General features: G+C 50.5%; 1 protein-coding gene across 1 annotated transcript in view; it reads right to left on the bottom strand.

Moving 5' to 3' along the window:
* Nucleotides 1-1,805: 1,805 nt before the first annotated feature.
* The window catches only part of LOC131213265 (lachesin-like), a 24,143-nt gene continuing 1,738 nt past the window's right edge, over nt 1,806-24,210 (bottom strand). The window contains exons 2-11 of the mRNA XM_058207275.1: nt 16,583-16,680; nt 15,469-15,525; nt 15,342-15,391; nt 13,467-13,652; nt 12,089-12,281; nt 11,855-11,983; nt 8,769-8,888; nt 5,332-5,502; nt 3,661-3,731; nt 1,806-2,063 (exon numbers count right to left, since the gene is read on the bottom strand). Of these exons, the coding sequence (XP_058063258.1) occupies nt 1,806-2,063; nt 3,661-3,731; nt 5,332-5,502; nt 8,769-8,888; nt 11,855-11,983; nt 12,089-12,281; nt 13,467-13,652; nt 15,342-15,391; nt 15,469-15,525; nt 16,583-16,680 (1,333 nt within the window). The remainder of the gene's footprint in view (nt 2,064-3,660; nt 3,732-5,331; nt 5,503-8,768; nt 8,889-11,854; nt 11,984-12,088; nt 12,282-13,466; nt 13,653-15,341; nt 15,392-15,468; nt 15,526-16,582; nt 16,681-24,210) is intronic.

Below are 24,210 nucleotides of genomic sequence, written 5' to 3'. Positions count from 1 at the left end.
CTTTCTCTTTCTCTTTCTCTTTCTCTTTCTCTTTCTCTTTCTCTTTCTCTTTCTCTTTCTCTTTCTCTTTCTCTTTCTCTTTCTCTTTCTCTTTCTCTTTCTCTTTCTCTTTCTCTTTCTCTTTCTCTTTCTCTTTCTCTTTCTCTTTCTCCTTCTCTTTCTCTTTCTCTTTCTCTTTCTCTTTCTCCGCTTCTCTTTTTCCGCCTCTCTTTTTACGTCTCTCTGCCGCTGAAATAAAACCGGAAACTGTAATGCGACCACCCCCCGGTGTTACCGACGTGACACACAATGTCGCGAATGTCGCACGGAGCGCAAGCCTAGCATCCGGAAATGCTGTGTGTACAGTGCAACATTAGCGTAATTAGCGTAGCGTGAGTTGATACACCATCCCGGGGGGTGGGCTAGAGACTGCTGGTGGAGGTGGAGGGCGCAATGCTTGAAAGCATTCAAAAGCGGAACCACTATTTTCCGCCGCCAGTACACGCCGCTGCGCACACATTAACTAATCAAACATGATGAATGAATGAGCGAACGAGGAGTAAAAGAATAAAAAAAACACAGGAAACAAAACTATGTCATATGCTCATCGAGTAATTGGTTTCCAACCTTCGGTGTACACCGGAACCCGCGCAGAGCGTTCCGGGGTTTGAAGTGGTTTATGCTGATGATACGTGAAGCGTATGCTCCGCGGCGTCACGTTACGGTTACGCCGTGGTTTTGGTTTCTACTTCCGTTAGTTTCATTTTCTCGTTCTTCTTTCCGTTCCCCCCTACCCAGTGCTAGTGCAAATTCGCTTTAATTTGTCTGGTAAGCGATTCCAATGTTGTTCTACGCTGTTTGTTGTGTTTTGGTTTGAGTTTCTGGTTGTTCCGTTTTTTTTTCGCTTCTCGTCCGACCGACGATTCGCCAGCTCGTTTAGTTAATATGAGTCTAGGCTGGGGGCTCTGTCGTGCTGTGGTTTTCGTGGATCTCAGTGGGAGCAGACGGAACGAAAAATGGCTTAACGGAGCAGAAATCCGCTGTAGAGGCGCCACCCGGAAGTCTAAACCCGGGCTTCGTAATTGCATTCCACTTAAATCCCGCTCTCTCTCTCTTTCTAGCTCCTGTTAGCTCTCCTCCATCCAGTGGTTGACAGAGAAAGTCACGAATATTTACAATGTGTATGTACAACACCTTTCGGGGGTTGGCGAACGCTCCATCAACCCCCTATTAAGCTAACCAAACAAACGAGTCACCCAGAAGTCAAGAACTGCGTCCAGACCATCGTTAAGGGGTCTTGGGCTAACAAAATTTATCTCGAAATTACTTGAGGAACGTATCAGGCAACCTTCGGCGTATCTTCGGCGATCAAGAGAAACTTGATCAAGAGGTGCCTGATCAAATCTGGTACCGTTATCCTACGTATCTTGGGCGATTCGTACCAGATTTGTGGGATCGCCAAAAATGCCAGACCGAAAGACTGTAGTCGGTGGGAACGACAAGTCCTTAGGTCCAGAAGAATCAAGTAGAGAGCGAGAGAGAGAGAGAAAAAAAAGGATACAGATCTACATAGAGACGGAGAGAGAGAGAGAGAGAGAGAATGGAAAGAACGAGTTATTGGTAACCGGAACCCCTCTGTGCCTCGTCATATCGTCCGCTATCTGACTGTCAATTGTCCCTCTACACAGCATAAGATATGCTTCGTTTTGCGGCTGCCTGCATGTATGGGCGCTACGCTACGCTTCGACCAGTGTCCAGTTTCACACACTCTCGCACGCACACACCCAGACTTACAGGTGTCAGGTGTTCCGTCGGACTCTGGACCACTACCACCGGGGCCTCCGGGGAAGCGCATCCTGCCACCGGTCCCAGCGGGGCATCAGCAGAATCAGCGGGCCCGTGATCAGAATCGATGCCAGCGACAGCGACGGTGGCCGGAGCCCGGGGCGGACGCTGCCTGCGCCACTGGAGCTAATTAGGTCGTGCTCGCCAGCCTGGAACCCCTTGTACTGGCGGCCATTTTTGTGGAACTTCCCGTTGGTCTCCTCCTGCTGCTGGTCCACGTTCGGCGTAGAATTGATCTCCTGCAGTGGAGGAAGTGGAAGTGGAGAATTATGGGAAACGTAACGAAGGTGTCCAGTCCGCTGGTCCTGACTTTCAAGTCGGAATCTCTCCAGGAGGTCTCCTCATTAGTATGGGGAAGGTGTCCCGGTGGCCAAGGTTTTGGGCGTGTTGCCTCTAATTAAAAGCAACAGGAGGTGGTGGTCCTGGTATAGGGTGGTCCTAGTCGAACCAGTAACTCGTTGTGGGAGTGCATTGGATTCTCTTGCACGACGAGTGCGGGTTTCCGAACCACCAAGTACGATAAATAAGTTTTTAACATCAGGTTGGGGAAAAAGTAATCGACGTTTTTTCATGATAGATGCCTTCAGTGATCGATATCTCGTGAAGTATCAATCATACAGTTTCAAATTTAGGCTCGTTTTAACGCTGATACTTTACACTTTAAAAAATGCTTTCACTTGTTTTTGTTTGTTTCATTCGTTTGTAAGTTGCAGAGTGTCAACAATGGAAGTCACCATAGAGAAAATTCTGTACATTTTACAATTTTTTTTGAAAAAGGCGAAAATTCAAGCTAGGCCGCTGAAATTGTGCAAGGTAATTATGGTGTCGATACTTTAAAAGCTAGTAACGTGCAATTTTGGTTTCGTTGACCCGAGCATTGATCAGAACCTAAAGATTAACAGCAAACAGTTTTAAGCCATTTGCACAAAGCTGAATTCATAAAGAAGTTCGATGTTTGGCCACCAGTCTATTTACACCAAAAAACATAATCAAATTACCATCTGCGCAGTTTTGGCCAAACGGAACAAAATCGACCAATTTCTTAAACGCATGGGTACTGGGGATGCAAAATAGGTCACCTACGACAATATTGTGTGCAATCGGTCGGGGTCTAAGCAAGGTGAAGCAGCTTAACCGGTGGCTAAACCAGGAAAAACGGATAGGTAGGTTCTACTGGGTATAGGGTGGGACTTGGAAGGAATCATTTATTATGAGTTACTTTCGTGTGGCTAAACACTAAATTCAGATCTCTACTGTCCGGGAGCTTGTCTGAGAAGATTTTATGCATCCATCGTATAGTCTAACGATTGACACTTTTTCCACGCATTACAAAACTTCCTGAGTGAAAATGAAAAACTGAGATCAAAAAAGGATTGTGAAAATGGATTGCTCGAGTTTTTCGCTAACAACGACTAAGCTTTCTACAAGAGAGGCATTATAAAAGTATTTTTTAAAAGGCAACAAATTTTTCAACAAAATGGTACATGTTTAATGCAAATCGGACCATTGGAAGCATCCTTAATAAACTTTGGAAGTACACGCAAAAAACGTCCATTACTTTTTCCCCAACCTGATATATCCCATTTTTTTTTTGCCAGCGAGGAGCGTCCCATTTCGTAAATGTCAAAGCTTTTACTAAATGTTTATAAATGTCCAGAATGAAGTTTGACGTTTCAAAAGTCAAGTAATCGGTAGTCCAAACATTAAATGGATCACCCTGTGGGGGTACTAGACAAACTTGGACGCGCATAATTAGCCAATCAGCTGTGGGTGGAATAACTTATTGGGAGTGGGTGTTTTTTTTTTATTGGGAGTTCGGTTTGGCCCTCTACTTACGTCGTTGCCCGAGGTGTCCTCGACGCTGTTGAGCCGGTGGGCCGATTTGGTTTTCTTCTGTAGCTCCATCTCTGTGGTGCGTGGGATGGGAAAAAAAAGGTGAAAGAAAAAGGTATCAATTACTTCGCCGTCGGTTCTGCCTGCCACAGCCGGTCCAGTGCGCAGTGAGTCCAAAACCCATCCCGTCACCTCCCCACCACCCCACGTGCCCTAGGCAACACGGAACGTGTAATCCTTTTCCTAATCACCGGTCGCCACACAATGCCCCCAGGCTCATCTTCCCCCTTTTTTATTGTTCGGTCGGTTGGTCGGTCCGGTCGGGTCGATGTTGGCCGGACATAGCCCGCGGAACGGCAAGGGAGGGAGGGGCGGGGGGCACTTCCGGCCCGGGGGTGGGGGCCGCTCTCCGCCGCCCTGGACTGGACGCCGATTAAGCATTTATCCGATCGGGGCACTCGGTGTTTGTGTTGCCCCGTGGCTGGCTGAGGTGAAAATTGTTTCCCCAACCCTAAGGTCCTTACACGTGGGGGGGTGGGGGTGGGGGTGGGGGTTCCGTTGCTACCTCTCCCGGTTGGTTTCCGGTCCAATCCGGTAAGCTCCACAGGGATCACACGGATTACCCTCGGATCCGGGGAAAGCACGGTACCGCGTGCGGTTGGCGGGGTGGGGGGGGTGGAGCAACAGCATAAAGCAGCATAAATGGTAGAGCAGCGCACGTGCACACACACGTGTGTGCAAGATGCGGGTCTCTCGGCTGACTCATCGTCTCTCCATCAAATCTAGCACCGCGCGTTGTCTGTGGCGATTATGTTGGCGAAAGTGCCTTTCACCACCCGGTGGGGGGGAGGGTGAGAGGGAGCACTAGACCCCCCCTCCGACCCCCCTCCGGGGCATTGTGGGTACTTCAAATCCTTCAACCGATATTGTCCTCCTGCAATACCGCTGCGCTTCGCTCAACACAACGCGCTTGTTGCCTCCAGACGCACACACACACACACAATGCCCCCCTCTCCAGGACCCTCTGGCCCCTCCCGTGGGTAAGGTTTTTTTGCCCTGGGATGAGAGACCGCACTTTTCGTGTCCGCCGATGCGCGAAAAGGGGCGGATGATTTTTAATATTTCAAGTACCCCTGTGGGAGGGGGGTGGTGGGGGGTGGGGGGGCATAAGGTGGGCCACCCAAAAGGCGTGTGCTTGGGTAAGAGGGGAGGGGCACCACCCTGCGGCACTTAGACCAAACGCTCGTCGGCGTCCGTCGTTTTGAGGGTTTGCGCCTGTCGACCGGCGGTTTGCTTTTGTTTATTGTTGCCGTCGTCGTCGTCCTCGTCGTCCTTGTTGTTGTTGTTGCCATCGGGGGGCCCTTTTTGGGGTGCCGTGGCAGCAGCAACATCTTTGCAAAGCGGGAACTAAGAGATGAGAGTAATGTAGGCCTTTGCCGTCGACTCCAGCACCGCACAGGTGAGACAAGACACGTGGTCTTCCCACCCCCGGATGGAAGGGAGTTGAGGGGGAGGGGGTCCTGAGTGATGAAGGGTTCGAAGACGAGAAAGGGGGGGGTTGCCGTCCCCGGTTTTGTTTGGCGCGTTTTGAGCGCCCGGCGTCGTAAGTGCTGACTGGGGACGGGCATAAGTACTACAACCCACCGCCCAACGCCCACCCCCCCTTATCCTTACCGTACAGCCGGATGGTGCCCTCTGCGTCGCCGATGCTGTTCTTCGAGATGCACTTGTAGCCGCCCATGTCCGCCTTGTGCAGCTTGCGGATCACGAGCGTCATCTGGACCGCGTACATCGAGCTCTCGTTCTCGTTCATCAGATACCGCTCGTTCGAGATGATCATTTCGCCTGTACCGTGAGAGGGAGACAGAGAGAGAGAGATGCTGTAGTGGCATGTGTGTTTGTGGACAAGCAAGCAAAGAGTGTAACGGAGAGAAGCGAGTCCGCGGAAACCGGTCACCTGACCAGGGTCACCACCCGGAAACAGCAAACAAGCTACGCGCCCGCAGACCGGCGGAAGACCCGGTTCTTTCCGGGTCGAACTGGGGGGTCATGGGGGGCGGGGGGGGAGGGTGATTTGAGAGGACCCGGCTGCTGCAGCCGAATGTCGTCGTGTCGCAGCAGATTGAAACATGCCGCATTATCCGCGCTACCACCACCGGCCACGGCCGACATCAACCAACAACCAACCTACCGCGGGCTGCGGGCTGTAGCGGAAGTTCCCCCGCACCGGTTGGGGCAGGGCGGAGGTGCGGGGATATTTATTTCATTAAACAAAATAAATAATAATCCGCCAGCGCCAGCCCCAACGGCGCAGCCTGTTGGCGAGCAGTTGACGATTGCCCGCATCATCGAGCTGGGCGAGCTGGGAGGGACCACGTGGATTCAGCATAATGATGGGGGGGGCGAGGCTCCGCTCCGATGTGTTGGGTTCGCTTTTACCATAATTCGCCCTAAATGCGACATAAATGCAACGCCACCCTTCCGGGAGCGGGGTGGTGGGCAGTGGGCTGAGAGGCTGTGGGGCGGTCTTTACTGCACGCACACGTGGATGCATTCGCGTGGACCGCTGCAGCAGCAAATTGGTGTCTGGTCTGGCCACCATTTGCCAGCAAAACTTCTCTGCAGATGACACACACACATGCACACCGGGCGCGAGGAGCGTTCGATGACACTTCACAGCAGCAGCGACCAGATGACACACAGGTTGGCGGCCCCTCGGGCCCCCCCCCCCCCCCGGGGCTGCGAGTAGTTTATGATTAACAAGTAATTTCGCTTATTTACATTCATAACATTGAATAAATAATTACAATTTGAACAGATAGCGAATGCCAGCCCAGCGTGCAGCTGACGGGTGCCGGTTCCTGGAGTGCGCGACAGGTGGCGGTGAACCGCAGGTGGTGGTGGTGGTGGTGGTTGCTCGCTCTTCGTTGACTGAGACCACAGACACTCGACGCGATTTTTAAAAGGGACACCGGATTTATGGTGGACCCTTTTGGAACCAATTTGCCGGTGTGTTGTGTGGGCAACTTTACTACATGCGTTGGGGGTTGCACGAGCACGAATCTGCGTTTTCGAGCAGTTTTCGAGCAGTTTTCGAGCAGTTTTCGAGCAGTTTCGAGCAGTGCACGGACAGGTGCCCGGTGTTGCACAGCAACCAACCAGCGTTTCGAGCAGTTTTCGAGCAGTAGTCGAGCAGTTTTCGAGGCGGTGTTCGAGGCAGGATTTTTCAGAAAACAAGGCCAGATTTGTCTGCATTCCATACACTACGACTACTCACCGGGACGCGTCAACCGATGTAGCCACGGTGTGTTGGGGTGGTTTTGCCCAAAACTAACCGCCCACGGGCAGCAGAGTTCGAGCAGTGTGCTGGATGCCCGCTGGATCCCGATGCAATGTGGAAGAGGCCCGGAAATTGGTACCGACCTGCCGGACAAAAACGCGGTTCCGAGGGTTCCGACATATGGTGGTCCGGGTCTTTGCCCGACCAATGTGGCCAGATGACCAGAAAACCCGGGCCGGATCCGAGCGTAAAACGATAATCAACAGTTTGCCGCGTCCGCGGGGCTGGCGTTGTGGGGGGGAGGGGGGTTGGCAAAATGGCCTACCACCCCCGGGTGGGCTGGTTGGTTGGGTGTGAAAATTAATTTTCAATAAATTAAACGCATCGCGCACCGCGCCGAGCTTCGCCTCCGAGCCTCTCCGAGCGCTGAGCGGCTGACAGTGCCCGAGATGATGATGGCGCCGGCATTCGAACGAGGAGGGAGGAGCAGCACCGGTAGGGAGGGGGTAGCAAATTCCAGGTCAAGCGCTGCGAGCCCGCGACCGCTGCGACCCGCGACTTCTTTGCATGCCTTTTTTATGCATGCCATCTCCGAGTCCGGCAAAAATGAAGCCAAACCCGCGCAGCGGCACCATATGCTGCACATTTGTCTGCATGCGTGCGTATGTGTGATAGGAGCCCCCCTTCCCCGCAGACCCCCATGCGGCTTGCCAGAGGGGGGGTATTAGTGAAGATTAATTACGCGCACCGCACCGAATGTGCGCATGAACGCGGCGGTGGTGGGCGCGTTTTTGGCATTCTGACACGTTCCACGTGCACTGTTTGTTGTTGCTGCTGCTGATGTTGTTGCTGTTTGCCCTCGGGTTTTTTTTCGGTGTCCAAAACCGTGCCAAACAAGGTCCAAACGGGAGTCCGGGAGCAGCTCGAAAAGCGAGTGTTTGCAGTTAGTGTGGGCCCAAACCTAGTATAGGCAACGTGACCAATAGCCTAGGAGCCTTCAGTGCTCTGGAGTGCTCCAATAAAATTACACATCATGCCATGGAGACTAGCAACACCCAGATTTGATCGCCTGCCGAGGCCCATTTTGTTGAAGACTAGCTAAAATTTGACAGACATGTGCTAGGTGCACTAAGAACTGCGGACTTCCTAGCTTTGCTATTCATTCTTCATTATCTTCTTTTGACATCAGGCAAATGAGTTCAGGTCGAAAAACAAATTAAATCAGTTTGCAACCGATCTTTAAAAGGGTTAGATGTCATGTCAACTTTTGTATCTGAAAATGAAGTTTTGCGGCGATTATTATTTTTCTGCTACCTCTTGAAGAAAACTGCTTCAGAATCGCACCAAATGCTTGTCACGATTTGGTTTTTAGAAGATCACAGTGCTTTCAGAGGTTTAAACATTTTCAAAATGGCGATTTTGGCTCAACAAAGAAAGAGCATCGGAGGACTCAAAAAAACCGTTCCATCCGTTTCAGGATACTATCAAATCACTTGAATGGGAGCTGCTATCCCCCCCGCTGTATTCACCAAACTTGGCTCTTTCCGAATATCATTCTTTTTCATCGATTGTACCCGTATTGGTTGAGCAGCACTTCGTTTTCGAAGTCTAAATTGGATGACTAAATAGTTTACTTAAAAAGTCAAAGAATTGTTTCGTCTGGGAATCCACAAATTACCCGAGAGAGATGGGAGAAATGTGTATAGCTAGCGATGGCACATACTTTGAATGAAATTGAAATTTTCATTAAAATGTAACAATTTTTTTTTAAACAGTCCTTTTTGAGATACACCTGACCTGATAATATGGGGCTGTCTAAAAGGCCACTTACCATTTTCGCGCTGCCAGTAGTTGATCGCTTTCGGTGAGGCCTCCACGTTGCAAATGAGCGTCACGTCCGTGCTGAGCGGCGCACCCACGAGCTGGTTTGGCACCTGGATTAGGGGATGAACTGGGAACGAGACGCGTAGAAAAAGTGAGACGAAGAAGTATCACTATCTGCGGTCCGACTTTGGAGATGGAGGCGCCTGGTGCTCCGAACAGTCCGAACATGGGCGCACCACGTGGTACGCTACTAAAAGCCAAGGCGAAGCGCCCAAACTTTCCGCCCAAAGGGCCTTAGGGTTCGTTATGAGACCACCACCCTCAACCACCTTCCCTCACCAGCCACAGGAAACATTTATTAGAATATACACGAATGTGGCCGATTGCCCCACACGTTGCATAACTGTAGGCGCCCCCCGGGGGGAGCTCGAATATTCAAATTAATAATAATTAACAAACAATATCCTTCTCTGGTGTGTGTGGGGGGGAGGGGGGAGGCTTTAAAGACGCCACATAGCCACATCAAACAGCAGCTCCCCAGCTCTCCACCGAGAACCCTCCTTCATTTTGACACCAAACATTCGGTCACGGGTTCTCGGGCTTCTCTCGTTCTGCTGCTCCTGGGGGGGTGGTTGAGCTCCCCACCCACCGTACGTTAATAATCCTTTCACCCCGGGGTAAGAAGCCGGGAGCCCCGGGGCCAGCTGAAAGAAAGCAGCCCCGATTCGAGAGGTTCACTGTGCCCCTCGACAGAGAGCTTACACTCGCCGGCACGGTTGGAGTGGGACGCGGGGTTCCTGAATCGATTAGCCTAAACGGCCGGGCGGGGGGTGGGGGGGGGGGGCGCGCTTTGGAGAAGTTCGCGGCCAGAGGCCGGTGTTAATTAAGGTTCCGGGTTTTTGGGGCCAGGATGGCCTCTATCGAGACCAGACGAGCAGGCAGAGGCCGGTCTCCGTCGCAGTCGCAGTCGAGTCGATAGGTTTGCATTGGTTTATCAAATAGGTTTCCGGAGTGTCGGGTAAGGGGGTGCGGGTGGGTACGGGCAAGGGCAACAGCCACAGCGGGTATCGGTTCGTTAGGCGCGGTGTCGAAAGGCGAGCCCGTCAGTGGGTTTAGAGCTCGTCGCTCGCTCGAAGCTCACAGCTGCACAGCTGCAGCACTCTCTACGGGGAAGCGTGCACGGAAAGAACGAACCCCCGAGCCGTGAACCCACCCCCACTGGGTGGATGGGTGGGTGGGTGGTGAGCCTTCCGGTGAACGAGAGTTTGACGAGCGTTTGATGGCGCTGCGCTCTCGAGTTCTCGAATTTGTACCGTGCGGTGGGTGGGTGGGTGGCGGTGGGTTTGTGGGGGTGGGAGTCACAGCCTCGTGGCCCCCCGAGGATCGAAGTACTCGAGGTACACCACCTCAAAGCGGACCACTGGTGACGGGCAATAAATGTTGCGGCGGCGGTGGCAGGTTGAAATGAAGTGTCAAGTTGCCCGAACGCAGCCCAAGCCCCTTGCGATGGTGAGGCAGGATGGGTGGGGGGTGCGGGGCCCTTCTCACATTTTATGACTCGCCCTTCGTGTGTGTCTGCATTGGTCTCCCACCAGACTCCCAAGACCGAGAAACTGAGAGGAAAAAGTAACAAGAGAAAAGAAGCCAGAAGACCACCAGAGGGCGCTGGCGAACGGACGAGATAACGCTGGGTAGTCGCTACGGCTTGGTGTCAGGTTTTAAGAACCCAGACCAATCCGCAGACCGTCCCAACGTAGAGCGTGTGGGGAGCTCGTCCATTCCGTAAGTCATCTCCAGGCCCGGTTTGGTGTCTGGACTCGGGAGACTCGGGAACAGTGGACCGGAATGCAACTGGACACGTACTTCGTGTGGGCGGTTTTAGTAGCATGACCAACATTTGCATGGTAATTCAAATCGCCCACCACACACGTGCGGCAGCGCCGCCGTCCCAGGGAACGCGCTCTCTCTTCCTGGCGAAGGGATCGAAGTCGTGACACGGAAGTTAGTTTGTAGTTTGCTCACCCCTTCTTCTGATACGACGCTTACTGCGATTTTTCTCTCCCCGGTCTCTGGACCGCTCACGTCACCACATTCCATTAGAAGGGCGGCGGGGCGATGGCAGGACCCCGGACCCCGGGTCACCGGAGATCAAATGTGGGGAATTGAATTAAATTGAAATTTTGTACCACCAGCCACCCTCTTATGGTGCCGCTTGATGGTGGCAATCCTCAGGACTTCCGAAGGACGCCATCAGTATGCAGGGCGGAACCCGGTTCCAGTCCCGGTGGGGGGGTGTCGGGTATCGCTAGACGCCGGTTATCGGCATTTGCGCGCCATCATCGCGTCTCTTCGTGTCTCGTCAGCTCGTCAAAAGAAACCGGTTACAGGGTGACCCTAGTCTAGTGTTCAGGGTGTTCCGATCCTGGGCCGCTAGAATATTACTCCTAATCATTTTTAATATTTCCCGGCAAGCGCAAAGCACCCCATTTTGTAAATTTCAAAACGATTTCCCAAATATCTACAATGTCCAGAAATGAAGTATGACGTTCTAACGCCTCGACCACAGTATGAGTTTTCTCTACAGGTTTTTTGATATGCTAGCGTCCACACTAGCCAGCTTTTGCGCGAAAAATTCCGTGAGCTCCAGTGAGTGAAATGACAGTTCATTTGTTTATGCTTTGATTTTTCAGTTTCCTTTCCTTCTCCTTCTATGGCCATTTTTGTCAAAATTTGATCCACTGTCGAAAAACTCTAGCCATATTTTTGGAAAGCAATAAAAATTTGCCGTAATTTGCCGTAAACTGTCAAATTGAAAAAAATACCCCCGAAAGGAGAAAATATCCCGTAAACATAAGGCGCTCAAAAGCAACTCAAAGTAACTCACGGAACTTTTCAGCAAAAGATTCATAGTTTCTTGGCCTGCCATACATTTTTTCCAAGTTTCTCATACTGTGGCCCCCGGGTAAAAGTCACTTGATGCATGTCACCCTGTGTACGTGTACGTGGAGCGGGCTCCCGGCACCGTCAACGGATGGCCCGGACAAGACCAGAATGTGTGATGTGACGGTAGACAAAGCCATACCGGATACTTACAGTGTACCTGCAGCTTGAGCCGCTTGCTCACCGACGGCGGGACGCCGTTCGAGGCGATGCACATGTACGCCCCCATCTCGGAGCGGGTCACCTTCGTCAGCGAGAGCATCTCACCTTCCAGTATCGTCACTGTGTTCATCGCGGGGAAACGATACAGAAACAGAGAGAGAGAGAGAGAGAGAGAGTTGAGTTGAGCGGGTTTCAGAAGTTTCCCCCTGGGGAACTCCGGCGCACCTTTCATTTTCCCGTGCGTCCCGTTGCGGGCGATGATTTCGCGGCCATCCTCGCGCCGCCACACGATCTTCGGCTTCGGGTAGCCGCGCGCCTTGCAGATCAGTTTGGCCGAACCACCTTCCGGGACCATCATGTCGCCGGACGTCTCCTCGTAGATGATGTCCGGCGGTATCACCACCTCCAGGAAGGCCGTCTGCAAGGCAGGAGCAGAAGCAGAAGAGTAAGCGGTAGCGGGCAGCGGGCAGTGCACAGTGGGGAATTTGTATGCGAAAGGTGGACCTTTTTTTTTCAACCATTTTCATACCTTTTTCAACGTTTTTGTTTTATTTGTATGTGTTTTGATTGAATTCAACTTTCTACGTGCAATACGCGCGCTCACGTACATTAAATAAGCTTTTTTTTGTTATTTTTAGGTTTTTAAACGCCTTAAGTATGCAATCTGCATTACACCAAAAAAAATGTAAAGCACTATCGAAGGATGATCAAGGAGCTTTACCCACTACGATTGAGGGATTTTATGAAGCAAGTAGTTATTACCTTCCGAAGTATCCAACCCATGAACTATTATTTAAACGTTTGATAGAATACTTATTAGTCTATGTCTTCATCCGACCTAAAATCGATATTATCTACTTGGTTAAACACATGATCAATCGCAATATCGTCATTAATGTGTTCCTCCATGATTAAAAAAACTTTTACTTTATCTGGAAAACTAAGTTAATCGTTTTTTCGCTGCCTATAACCCAACTAATTTTAGAACTAATTTGAGGGTCACTGCTATGTATTGCCCGAATGAACGTGTCATTTAAATTATTCTCTCGAGAAGATTTTCTTGCGTGGTTTACCCTATCATTTATGACACAACATTTATCAAAAACATTTATGCCTTGCTTCCAAAGCTTCTTCTCCCAGGCAAACAAACAACAATATGCAAACAAAACTTACTGGAAATGTTTAAAATTGTCTAAACTTTAATTGTGCTGTCTCGTCTGGGCAGAACACCGTGAAACATTTTTTTGCTGCATTACCAAAGTTGAAAAACTGTATTTTTGCTTAGTTTTCTATACTAACTCCCGATGAAAATGTGCTAGCAATGCCCAACGTAAATATTTGATTGTTTCATATGAACTGTGCGTTTAACGATCGCGTTAAAGTAGCTGATGAAAGTTGGTTTTACAGAGCCATTTTTATCACTCTTTCGACTTTGACAGATGAATTCTCGGAATCTACACAACATGGAAGGCTAAAAATTCGGATTTGCCATATATAACTTATCTATTGCAGGCTAATTTGATTGAAACCTCAATTTTCGAAATTGATTTATGACCGCCTTTTTCCCACAGTGCAGTGGGCTCTCAGCCACGCTCGGCGTTACCTGCATCTTCATCGGGTCCGTGTTGACCTGGCACATGTAGATGCCCCGGTCCTCCATCTTGACGTTGCGGATCACCAGCGTCCAGGTGTTGTAGTCGTTGTGCGTCACCGACAGCCGCCCATTGTTGGTGATGACGTGCTCGTGGATCGCCAGTATTGCCTTCGCGTCCGCCTTTATCCAGGCGACCTTCGGGGGTTCCGAGTCGAGTCCGAGTCGAGTCCGAGTCGAGAGATCGAAAGCGAGAAAGTGGCGGAATTGAAATATAGCCGGCGGCGGGGTGATTGGCTGGCATGCTCACACACACACACTCATTCGGACGTGTAAACACACACACAAACGTGGATAGATAAGCGGGCGCACTTTTCGGACACGACGCAGCGCGGTTTAGGTGAGATTGTATGGGGTTGCTTCTACTTTGCTATGCGTATTGCAGCACTTTCAGGCGCGCGCGCGTCTTGAAGTGCGCCCGAAATGCTCGGGTGGTTGAAATTGTGCATACAAAAGTGTGACCAGAGTGATAGAGAGAAAAATTGGAATAGAGCTAGCGAAAGAGAGAGAGAGAGAGAGTGGGATAGAAAGAAACAGAGAGGAAGGAGAGAAGATCTATGCAGAGGAAGTAGCGCGAGTTAGCGAGGGTTCCGTATCAAAGTCCCGGTACCTTACTGACCCACTCTCGAGGTGAGAGAGAAAGGGAGTGCTTGAAGCTGCATGCAACATACACATACACACATACACGCACGTCGTCTAGGTTTCAACGGCGGCTAGTAACTGGTGGTGCTGAAAGCGGTGTCACTACTAACAAAGCTGCGATCTAGGCAGCTCTTGGCCAACACGGTCCTCTGCTGCTCGAATGCACTGCTCGAATGCACTGCTCGAACGCACTGCTCGAATGCACTGCTCGAATGCACTGCTCGAATGCACTGCTCGAACGCGCTGCTCGAACGCGCTGCTCGAACGCGCTGCTCGAACGCGCTGCTCGAACGCACTCCTCCTGCACGGCTCGTGTTGGCCAAGGCGCCGTGTGCCATGCGCACTCTACACTCTACTCTACGATACTCGGGCTGACGTGTAAGCATGCGACACGGAGAGTCCACCACACTTCGGATCGCGCTCCTAGGGCGCGCTCCCAAATCAGGTGGACCTTCCACCCACAAGTGAACAGTTGGTGTTTGTTGAAGTTGAAATATAGTATTCATCCTAGATTTTTTTTTTGCCCCCCCCCGTCTGTTCGTTGTGATTTGTTGTTGCAACATATGCGCATGAATATGGTTTCACTTCGCGGTGCGCCCCCTGGCAGGGTCGCTGGTGGGGGTGGGCGGGGTTTTGGGTGGGCATCTACTGTAACTGCTCAGCGGGGATTCAGTGAGGTCAGGGCTGGTCAACTTGGTGGTTGGTGCATTGCATTCTTGTGCTTTTTATTTGGTGTTTGCTTTGTACTTGTTTGGTGCGATCTACGTGGTTCGTGGTTTTTGGGCGTGGTGCTCGTGCTGAATGCGGTGCAGTGCGGTGCGGTGCGGTGCGGTGGTGGTGATCGAATGCTCTGGTGCCAGGAGGTTGCGGTGCACTGCGGTGCGCTTCGCTACACGCCACTAAAATGCGGTGCACGGTTGCGGTGCTTGCAAAACTTAACGGTAACGGATATGGTGCCAGGTATATGGTGCGACGGTGCAGATTGCGTCGGTGCTAGTGGGGTGTGGGGTGGGGCTGTGGGGATGAGGATCTGGGGAGGTTAAGGAGGGGTGGGGGTGAGGTGAGGTGCTTGTGCTTCGGTGCAGGCAGAGTAGTGCAAACCACGAAATCAAGTAGGAATCGGTACTATATTTCAGCTCGAAGGAATCGGATACCTACCCTGGCCGGGGTTGCTTCCCCACTCACCCGATAACCACCGAGATTGTTCACGACGCAGGTGAAGGTGGCGTCGCGACCTGATGGAGCGAAAGAAAGGGAGGGGGGGGATGATCGAAGATCAATCACGGGGGGGATGGCCGGGGTCAATAGTTACCTTTCGCTACTGTCACGTTTTCGAGTGGATATACAAAGTCCGGTTCGAATGCTGAGACTGCGGAGACCCATCCAGACGTCCGTGTGTGGTGTGGTAAGAAAGACAGAGAGAGAGAGAGTGAGAGAGATGGGATAGCGAGAGCGGTTGTCTTAACTGCTTTGGTTTTGAAAACGCCACACAAAACACATTACGTAGCATCGTTTGTTGTTATTAGGACATTGCTTTAATTCATGCGGTTTTACAATAGATGGGATTGCTCATTAAATGTAGTGTGGTGTTTATGGTGAACATTCTCTTGCTGAGAGAACGTGTCAGATTTCGTTTGCACTGCTTAAACGTAGTGATTTTGGCTTGCTTGATGATGAAGAATTGGCCGATGAAGGTGTGGTCCACTATGAGCTTTTAAAACATAATTAAATTATTTACCGAGCAAATTTTGGCCATAAAACGACCAGAACAGGGTATGAGGGAATGGGAAAAGTAATATCTAACTGTTAGTTGTCGAATAAAAACCGCATGAATTAATTTAAAGTCCTAATACTACTTTGTTTCGTTATTTATTGAATAGTTCCCCTAGAGGCTTCGGAGGGACCGGACGGCTCACTGATAGATGGAGCGATTCTACTACGGACCATATCTAACCAAAATGTATGTCTCTAAAAAACACAAGCAGTGATGGAAACAAAAACCAACAACAAGAAGAATAAAGCAGAACCAAACCAAATAAGTGATAATCAATTACAAATTATTAACGAAAAAACACAAAACAGAAAAAACAGAAAGAAACAAAATCAAAGCGAAATAGCGACTGTAAAACAAAGTGGAACAAAGCATACAAAAGAACAGCAAAGTAAACAACACAAAACAAAAAAAGAGAGAAGAAAGCAGCGGAACAACAACAAACACATCGAAAGCAAAGGCAAATAATAATAAGCCGTACCCAAAAAAGGCAGTACTCTGGAATGGACTCGAATGGAAAAGAAAATGGTACTCGAATCGGACTCGAATCAAGGCGCAGCGCAGCCAGTGCAGCAGCAGTTGCTGTACTTTCCGCCCTGGTTTGATGTGTTTTTCACAGGCTTCACACCTCCCCGCCTCGCCCCATTGATCTTACCATTTGCTAGAATCACCGCTAGCGTTATGTACAGGGTAGCTACGGGTCGAAGGTATTGGTAACGATAAAATTTGTAATTAAAACTAGTACGGCTACGGCTGGGATGGGGTGGCCCGCTCGGCCACTCCGCTTCCCCCACACCCCCCGCTGCTCGGTGTGGTGTGTTGGTGGTGGTGGCGGTGCTGCTGCTGCTGCTGCTGCTGCTGTTGGTGGTAGACCCCGTTCCACGTAGATGGCGCTGCCATCGCTGTCGTTGATTGGTCGTCGTGTTTAGTGGCCGGTTCGCGGTGACGGTGGAGATGCTGGTGCTGGTGGGCGCTGGTAGGGCTCGGCTGGCCATCCCGTGACAGCCATCCTTCCCTTGCCACGCCCCCGAACCCTTCCGCCAGCGGCCGTCCAGCGTGAGACCTGGGGATCGCGTTCTCCCTCCGCAGAAGGCAGCCTCCTGGGCTGGTGGGTTGTGGGCAATTTCTGTCCTTCCCCGCTCGGGTGCTTACGCGTCCACCCTCCAGTGGTGGCTGGCGGTGGTGGTGTTGGTGGACGTCCTGTGCCTCATCCTTTACGGGACGCGGCTCTCTATAGGTTCAAAACTGCCGAAATAGGAAAAGAAGAAGAATTGCCTGTAGCTGTATGACGGGTGGTCGGCCGGATGTATTACGCAACATTGGGGGGGATGGGTTGCGTGGAAGGGCCGAGGGGTCAAGGTGCTCGGAAAACCCATCCTTGTAGCATATGTGTTGCGTAGCAACCGTCGATCTGATCGGCCGAGTCCTGCGGAGATTCTAATGATTTCGTCATCATCACGCTCGTCACCATCGCCATGACGATCGGAGTTTTGGGGAGGGTTTCCTCCCCCCCCCCCCCCCCCCCCCCCAAGTCACACCCCCAGAACAAAAATAAAGCAACAGCAATATTCCGCACATTAGGTCCCGGCCGCACTAGGATGGGAAATAAGAAGCGCATAAATAAATAAACGTCACGACGCCTCGGGAAAATCGGGGAAAATTGTCCGAAAACGATGGCAGGCAAAAACCAAAAACAACAACAACAGCAACACAGACAAAAAAAATGGTGGCGCGAGGCGAAGAAATTTATCAAAAAAGTTTTGCCACCACCGGCTGCTCGGATGGCTGGCCGGCAAGTGGCTAGCCACTTAGCCACGGCCCAGACGGTTGGCAGGACGCCACAGCTGCCAGAAATCGGTTCGAACCGGAGTGGGGTGGGTGGGGTTTCGGGATGGCAGCAAAGTTTCGAGTAGTTTGCGGAAAGAGCGCACCATCGGGTGGTCGGTTGGCACGCGGACGCAAGGATCTTCGGAAATTGTAATGTAATATGCAACATGTTGTCCGAGAATTTTGTCGTCAGACCGCAAGCGACCGTGGGGTGGCGGGCGGGACCCCCGTCTGCCATATGAGGGAGGGCCTTCCACCCCCCCCGCCACCCCACCCTAGGCCCTGTTCCACTATCGTGCGCTCTTCGGTCGGCACCAACTGCCACGACGTCGTCAACGGGAAAGCGACGCGAGTGGTGATTATGGAAGTTTGGCTACTCTGCTGGCCCGGCTGCTGTCAGTCAGTCAGTGCCGTGAGTCCTCGGGGCAAACGTCATGATTTGTACGCGCCACCACTACGATGGCAAGTTGACAACTTTAGCCCGCTTGACTCGAGGGCTGATCCGTTACCTGTGGAAGCGCTCGAAGAAACTTCCGTTGTGTCGCGTGCGGCAGCATTCTTGGTTTTTATTTTACCCAAAAAAGGTGTCACACTGTTGCAGCTGCGGAAGGCGTCAGCGTCACTTGCCTGACTGTTTATGCAGCGGAAACCGTAACGAAAACCGGTGCTCTCTGATGTCCGGTCCGTGCCGGCCACGGTTGAAATGTCAACTGTCAGTTGGTCCCCTCTCCCCGGTTGACAGCTGTCGATCGAATCGTAATGCGTCTCTAATGCCCTCCGGCTGCCGAAAGGTATCGAAAGTGCCCGCAACTACAGATCGTTCGTCAACCAGTCACAGCGGGATCCATTTTTAATTGGGCTCTGCACCGGCGTCATCGGTTTCGGTGTCGAAGAAATCAGGTCGAAGACCGGGCAGTGCGTCACGATGAGTGCGATACTCTGATACGCCCGCTAGTTCGTTCGATTCAAAAATAATCAAAATAATTCAAAAATGAGGACGCACAGATTGTGACAGCCAGGTAGATAGAACTGCAAACTCCAGAATTAGTCAGCGAAGTGATCAAACACTCAACACTCTACAATTCCTCAGCGAAAGAAGACAGATTTTGAGATGGTTTTTTTAAAACATGTGTGAGGCTAAGAATGACAAGCGACGTTCTCGTAAGTACCAGTTTTCGAATAAATCTTTCTACAAACCAAAAAAAAACAAAAAAAAATACAACAAAATTGCCGCCGGCCAAAAACGTTAACATAACGTTAACGGCAAAATTTTCTTCAGCGATAGTTTGGCACAATCAACAAATAAAATGCGAAGAATGAAGAGATGAAGAGAGGCCGTTATATTCAGAAAAGGTAACTGTATGGTGCGCATTATGGGCTGGCGACGTCATAACCCCTACCACTTAACTCCACATTTTCAACACATTTTTTCCCACAATGAAAGATCGTGAACTTGGAAGATCTTGCGATTTGAACTCAGGTAAAAAAAAAAAATTAGTTTGCAATCGATCTTTGAAAGGGTTACAACATGTCGACTTTTATGCCGGAAAATGACGTTTCGCGGGGATCATTTCCTTTTTGCTACCTACCCCGGCGTCCACACTATGAGAATCTGGGCAAAAATGGGCATGGTAGGTACAGAATCTGTCACTCAAGATCTGAAGTGCTGTGAGCTACTTTGAGTTGCTATTGAGGTCCTTCTGTTTATGGAATAATATTTCACACGTTTCGGGATATTTGTGGGAAATTTTTTCAATTTGACAGTTGGAGCCAAATTTCGGCCAGATTTTTTGTCTGTCCAAAAAAAAAGGACAGATTTTCGATCTCGGACCAAATTATGACAAAGACGGCAATGGAAGAGGAAGGAATGGAAACTGAAAAATCAAAGCAAAAACAAGCGAACTGTCATTTCGCTCACTGGCGCTTACACATTTTTTGCCCCGAAATCTGCTAGTGTGGACGCCAGCACAGAAAAAAAATCTAGCCCAGATTTCTCATAGTGTGTACGTAGGGCACTAAAGGTGTTACAGCATCCCATCAAATGCTTGTCGGAGGATGTTTTTGGAATATCGCACTGTTCGAAGCCGTTTAAAAAATAGCAATTCTGACTTTACAAGCACAGGGCGTTGGGGGCCTCCCAAGAAAAAGGACTTTCTGATGGGACAGAGAGGCGCCAGGTGGGTCTCAACGATACGCAAAGCAAAACGGGTTTAGGGTACAATCACATCACTAGGCAGGGAAGTTGCTTTCCAAATATCATTCTTTTCCAACGATGGGACACTTGAATTGGAAAACAGAAAAAACGCGTTGCCTCGCTTAGACTTTTTGCTTCCGACAGTTAAACGCACTTCGTGTTCACGCGTTTGTGACGCAGCGTAACTGCAGTGGGCGTGGGCCGGTGATGATGTCGCCCGACCGAGTAGATCACATGCCTCCGTTTTGCATGTCGGACGTGTCATTAATGTGTGTGTTATGTGTTTTTTCTGTGACCCTTCTGCAACCCAGCGTTACTCTCTCTCTCTCTCTCTGGAATGGAATGTCTGCCAAACGAGCGCGGAAAGGTTAATGTGCGTAATGTTTTAATGAAGTGGATCGCGGACGCCGAGGTTTAACTGTCATCAATTATTGTACTACTTCTTGCAAGCGGCTTAGAGGGCACAGAGGGGGGTGAGGCCTCGAGTAGGCACCGAGTGACACGTGGCGACCGTGACACGTGGCGGTGGCGCCAGTCCGTTTTGAATGGAAATGGAGGTCGCGAGCTTCAGCCCGGAGCGCCGCGGACAATGGGGAAAACAATTTATAGGAAGTGTGCAGACACACCGTCTACCACCCTTCCCCTCACCACACCCATACACACCCTACAGTCCATCACACGGGGGCACACTCTCGGAAGTGTGGCGGGCCGCAAACACGACAGATTTTGCAGTAATTTGATAGTTTGTCCCTTCAACCCCACTCGGCTCGTCCCTCGCACTTTGCCTCCCCCCCCAGCCACCCCCTCCAGGCTACCCAGGAAAAAATGGTGAGAGGTTCAAGGTTCGAGGTTCGAGGTTCGAGGTTCGAGGTTCGAGGTCCTCGCCACAAAACTCGTGTCAACTATTCATGGGACTTTCATGGGAGACCACTCCACGCCACGCCACGCCACTCCACTGTCGCACCGGAACCCGTTGCGGGCCTTCGGCTTGTTGCTGTGTGTTAACTGTGTTCCACTGTGTGTGTCTCTGTGTGTGTGTGGCTTAACATTTCCTTCCGCTGATTCGGAAGAGCAAAAAATCAACTTCAAAGTTCTCTGGAACGGCATTTCCAGCAGGACATGATTTTTCATTGTCTCTCTCTCTCTCTGTCTCTCTCGCTCACACTATCCTTGTCGGACAGAGCGATGCAGACAGGTAGCCTGCGGGGTGGCTGAAGGGACGAATACTTTTTTGTGTCGAATAATTTCCCATTTTCCTGGCCGCGCTCGCTCGTTCCAGGGCCAGTCAGGCCGTGGCCATTTGACAGTTTGGCAGCAGCCGGCGCAGCTTGCCTCGCCGACGGAAAGCGTCGTGAATATTTTAGCACCTCCTCCACCCGCTCCCCTCTTTCCCCCCCACCCCGGTGGGGGTGGGGTGTGGAAAAAGTGTAACTCTCGGCCCGGCCCGGCCGCGTGGATGATGATGACAGCTGGATAAGCCAGACAGATCTAGACACCTCCCAAACCCTTCGTGGACGGTGCATCGGATGCTCTCGGGAAGTGCGATGCGGAGTGCTGCTTCCGGTTCCCCGCTCTTCCAGCTTTCTCACTCTTCCTTGCGATGGGGATCCTTTGAACGGAGAGAGGGGGTAGAATTTTTGCACTTTAGAACTACTTACGATGTTCGTTGGCCCGATTTCCGTTCGTCCATCTCCTCACCCCCATTTCTATCCCCCCCCCGCTGCCGCTGCCGCTGCTAGCGTATAAACACAGACATACACGCAGAGAAGGAAAAATGCGAAGCGGAAGAAAGCCGGAAGACCGGAAGCGAATAAAAGTATCATTTCGATGTTTATCTCATGATTATTATTGCTCCATTCAGCTCTCCTCCTTCCTTCCAAGCAGCAGCAGCAGCAGCAGCAGAGCAGATCTTACCATCCGCCCACCCAACCCCTCCCCCCCCACCAGCTCGTCAAGAGGAGCCACTCGAGGAGCGAGGAGTTCACTTCGCTGACGGCTGAGTGGCTCCACCCTTCAACCAGTGGAGGGCCACTCGAGAGGCCACGGCTGCGGCGCTTCGTGGCGTCTAGCAGTTTTGTGGAATTCTTGACCTCCCCTCGTCGTGGGGGTCGTCCCCTTTCTCGGGGACCACTGTTGTGGTGCTGATGCTTCTTGGTGCACGCCGAAAGAATTCGCTTCTCGTTCCGCTTCCGCGTTCGACACGTGCGCTCAGCACGTGGCATGCTGGTGGCTGGAAAAAAACTTTTACCAACGCGGCGCCGCATTACGAGCCGAGTCAGGCCGGAAAATATCAGCGTGATGCAATGACGTGCCGTCGAGTAGTGCACTCGCGGGTCTGTTGCAGATTTCTGGCATCGCTTTACGGGTGCGACACCCGGTTCGGATGCCGCGGACGTCGATCTACGTCGTGAAGTTCGAAACGGCCGGGTCTTCCGTAGGACTGGAGTGCACTCCTTACGGGTGTCGTTCGACCACTAGTCGGCCATCAGTTCGTTCGGAACGAGGAATAGTATACGCGGTTGGGGTTTCCCTAGAGTTGACATTACTTAATGTTAGGGCCACCTGAACTTTGCGAAGTTGGGGTCCAAAATGGAATTGGGAATTGAATGAGCACTTGCCAGCACCGACAGGGCTGACATGAAGGCACACGTTAAATTCCATCTCGTCCAATAATTTTATTTTCACAGTTTTATGGTTCAGGTTCTTGGATAGATAGTTTTTTTTTTAATTTGCTTACAAAAAAAAGACCGTTAAATATTTTTCGATGCTTGAACTTTTATTTGAAAGCTCCATTCATTTAATTTTTTAATGTGAAACAATTTCCGTCAAATTTCCACTACGGCTGGTCTCAGCGACCTATTTTGGAGTACATTTTCGTAGCGTTTGCCTACCTCCTCTTTGGCATTAAGCCTACCTCTTTGGCATTAAGTTTTTCATATATCCCAACTTTCTGCAACCAAAATTGTATTTTATACATAGATAAAATAAATGAACCTTTTGAATGAAAGCTCAAGCGTTGAAAAATATGTAGCGGCTTTTTCTATAACCAAATGAAAAAAACCGTCGTTTGTGAATCACCCTTTAACAGTTCTAAAGTCGGGCGTTCAACGGGCAGCTTCAGTAAATCTAACTCAGCTAATTACCAGGTGGTAAAAAATCGAAAAGCGGATTGTGTAAACAGATGACTCTAGCTGTCAATTTAGTCCTACTCATAATGCCTTTTTTGGCAACACTACCTTGCTTTGATAACCAATGGCGAATGATTTTATGTCGAAAAAAAAGTTTGCAATTTATCTTTGAAGAGGTTACTTTTGTTCCTGAAAATAACGTTTCTCGGGCCTCAAGGCTTTTCCGCTCTCTGCTGAAGAAAACTGCTACAGAATCGCATCGTAATGCTTGTCGAAACTCGAACAGGAAAGGTCCTTTATTCATCAGATCACGATTGCGGATAGAAAGTGCAATCATTTTGAGAATCTTGAAAAGAAAAAAATCAGTCTAGGTCAACCGATCAACTTCGACTGCAAAATCAGCTCGATTAGTATTCGAAATTGGATGACTAATTGGGTTTGCTTCAAAAAACGAAGAATTCTTTCGGCGTGGCCTACACGATTTAGCAGAGAGATAGAGTTTTTCATTTTAATGCAGTAAACGTGTAATTTGTTTGAAAACAAAATCGGTTTCACAGTGCTAGACCTGGTGAGACTGCTGTCGATGCTTGTAACGTTTGTGGTTCCACTCTAAACGAGATAAGACGCGATGCCATAACATGAAATTAACATAACAACGCGATAACGCGATAACGGACACGGGATCTTAAAGAAACAGCGCCAAACGATAGCAGCTTTAAATTTTCAAGCAACAACCAAGCCGGCTGCCGCTGCACTGGACTTTTGGCACATTCCACCCGAGAGAGAGAGAGCAAACATACCATCCCCTTCCTCCCTCGCACCCTCGTCATGTCCCCTTTTTTGAAGGTGCCTCAGGTTCGAGAGATTCACTTAAGGACATTCCAGACCACTAACGATTTCCGTGTTTTTTTTCTTTTCTGCCCTACAACGTTGATAATTTTGCCTCCCCACACACCCACACACCCACACACCCGTAGAAGGAGCCTTTTGCATCCTGCCGTCGCTCCACCTCCACCGCTGGTCCGCTTATCTGCTCTCCACCATATGGCTGGCCGATGGGCGAAAAGCGAAAATCGGAAAGTCCGGGAAGAAAGCGCTGACCAGCGCGGTAAAAGCACGGCTGACGATGTTCCC

This window comes from Anopheles bellator, chromosome X, assembly GCF_943735745.2.
Source record: "Anopheles bellator chromosome X, idAnoBellAS_SP24_06.2, whole genome shotgun sequence".
NCBI classification, from domain to species: Eukaryota; Metazoa; Arthropoda; class Insecta; order Diptera; family Culicidae; genus Anopheles; species Anopheles bellator.
Note: the sequence above shows the minus strand (reverse complement) of the source record. Positions and strands in the feature narration are given on the sequence as shown.